At 64.0% G+C, this 2,113-nt stretch overlaps 1 protein-coding gene across 1 annotated transcript in view; it reads right to left on the reverse strand.

Moving 5' to 3' along the window:
• CHKA (choline kinase alpha) overlaps window positions 1–467 on the reverse strand; it is a 23,951-nt gene extending 23,484 nt beyond the window's left edge. The window contains exon 1 of the mRNA XM_026059109.1: window positions 94–467. Coding sequence (XP_025914894.1) covers window positions 94–431 — 338 coding nt within the window. The 5' untranslated portion in view covers window positions 432–467. The remainder of the gene's footprint in view (window positions 1–93) is intronic.
• Between the last annotated feature and the right edge of the window lie 1,646 nt (window positions 468–2,113).

Raw genomic sequence — 2,113 nt, forward strand, 5'->3', positions numbered from 1 at the left:
AAAAAAGAAGAAGGCAGACGGAAGAGAGGCCCTACCCCCCCCCACCTCCAGCCCGAGGAGACGGCTCAGCCGCGCCCCCCCCCCGGCGCTGACCTGATGGGGCTGATGCGCAGCTGCTCCTCCCGCAGCCCCCGCCAGGCCCCGGGCAGGAACTCCTTGCACCACAGATACGCCTTGCGCCGCGTGCGGGGGTCCAGCGGCGGCTCCTCCTCGGCCGGCGGCGGCAGCAACGGGGAAGGCGGGGTCACGGCGCCCCCGCCTCTGCCCGCCGCCACCAGCTCTTTCCCCTCGGGCTCGGCGAGGGGGGGCGGCGAGGGGGGCTGCCCGGCGGCGGGGAGGACGCCACCGCCCCCGCCGGAGCCGGGGCTGCAGCCGAGGAGGAGCCCGAGCGGGGAGGGCTCGGTCTCGCCGTTACAGAACTTGGTCTTCATGGCGCGCGAGGGGCCGGCGGCGGAGGCGGCGGGCGGGCGGCCGTTGCGGCGAAGGGCGGGCGTGGGGGGCGCGCGCGCGACCTGCTCTCTCGCTCCTCGCGCGCGACCCTCCGCCGCGAGCGCCAGCTGCGAGTGAGCCGCGCGTCGGCCGCCGGCCCCCCCTTTATAAGCCGCGCGGCACGCGGGCCCGCTCACCTCACGCTCTCCCCCTCTGCGCTGATTGGCTCCCGGCTTTCGGCTCCCCCCCCCTCCCCGGGGGAAGGGCGGAGAGAGGGAGCGAGCGCGCGACTCCGGGCACCCGGAGCGCCTCGTGATTGGTGCGCGGGGGAGCACGAGGCGCCCGCCTGCGCCGTCACAGTCGCCTCTGTGAGGGGAGGGGGGAGGGCGAGCGCGGAGCGAGCCGATTGGCTGCTCCCCCGTTGTCCCGGTGACCGGCGCGCGCAGCCCGGGGGCGCAGCGCAAGGTGACCCCCCGCCCCCCCCTCCCGGCCCCCCAACGGTCGCGGCGCTGCCGCCCGGCCCGGCCCGGCCCGGCCCGTGGGAGCCCCTCGGGCGCCGCTTCCCCTTCGCCCCCGGAGCTCCAGCTGCGCCGGCTGCTGGGGGCCGGCCCCTCTCCCGCCGCCCGGCCGCTCAAACCGGAGGCGGATTCAGCGGGGGAAGGTTTGTGCCCCCGCCGGTGCAGGCTCTGGGTCTCCTCACGCGCTTGCCCCCGTTGCGTCGTTCGTTATTCGGCGTTTAAGCGAGCTGGCATTTACCCAGGGCTAGCCCTGCCAAGGCTTCCTGATGTGCCCGTGTCATCCACTCCCGTGACGTGCCCCCAAAACATCTGAGAAATTCCTGTGCTGTACAAAGTGCACTACAACAACCAAGAATATGTTTATTTAAACTCTATCATGGAAAGTTAGTGAGTTACTTACTCAATTACCATTTCCAAGGGCTGATTCATACCTGTATGGAAAACTGGTCTCTCTTGGCTCAGGAAAAATCATACCTGGAACGGCAAAGTAATCGACAAGAAGGAGAATCAGTTCCACGCACAGCGTTTTCTCAGCCGAGTTCCTCCGTTAATTTTGGTGGCGATGTTCTGCTTCTGTTACCAGAAACGCCAGCGCTGCCTCCGTGCCGGACCGTGGCACGTGAGGGATGTTGGAGCAGTGATGTCACAGCCAGCTGGAAGGAGCTGCAGCTTTCCAGGCCCTCCTGCAGCCCCAAGGGATGGGAAAGTTGCCTAATAGATGGTATCATCTCATCATAAATGAGCAATAAGCACATAAACCACCTTTACTCTTTGAACTACCTTTGCCCTCCCATGATTTTTTTCTTTTTTTAGCCGTTATCTTTCCCTTGCTGGTCTTCTACTGTATATACAAGTACCGTGTGGGTTCTTTTAATAATAGTTGCCGTTACTGCAGAGATCATTATTGAAACTGGGGGTTGTTGGGTTGTGAGGGAGTTCCCGACATGCTTCTTCCCTCCTCTCCCCCTCCCCCCATAAATATTTCACTGCATAGGCTGCTCCCTTTCTCCGTCTGTGCATTTCACTTTGGCACTCCAACGCTGGAAAACTCCCAAATAGCCCAAGGATTTTTTGAGAAGTGGCAGGGAAGTTCCAGATCTGGCATCAGAACCGCTTTGTGCTGGCAAATCAGCTTTTAGCACAACTGAAACGAAGTCATGGCTGAG

The sequence above is a fragment of the Apteryx rowi genome, unplaced genomic scaffold (genome assembly GCF_003343035.1).
Source record: "Apteryx rowi isolate R43461 unplaced genomic scaffold, aptRow1 scaffold_152, whole genome shotgun sequence".
Lineage (NCBI taxonomy): Eukaryota > Metazoa > Chordata > Aves > Apterygiformes > Apterygidae > Apteryx > Apteryx rowi.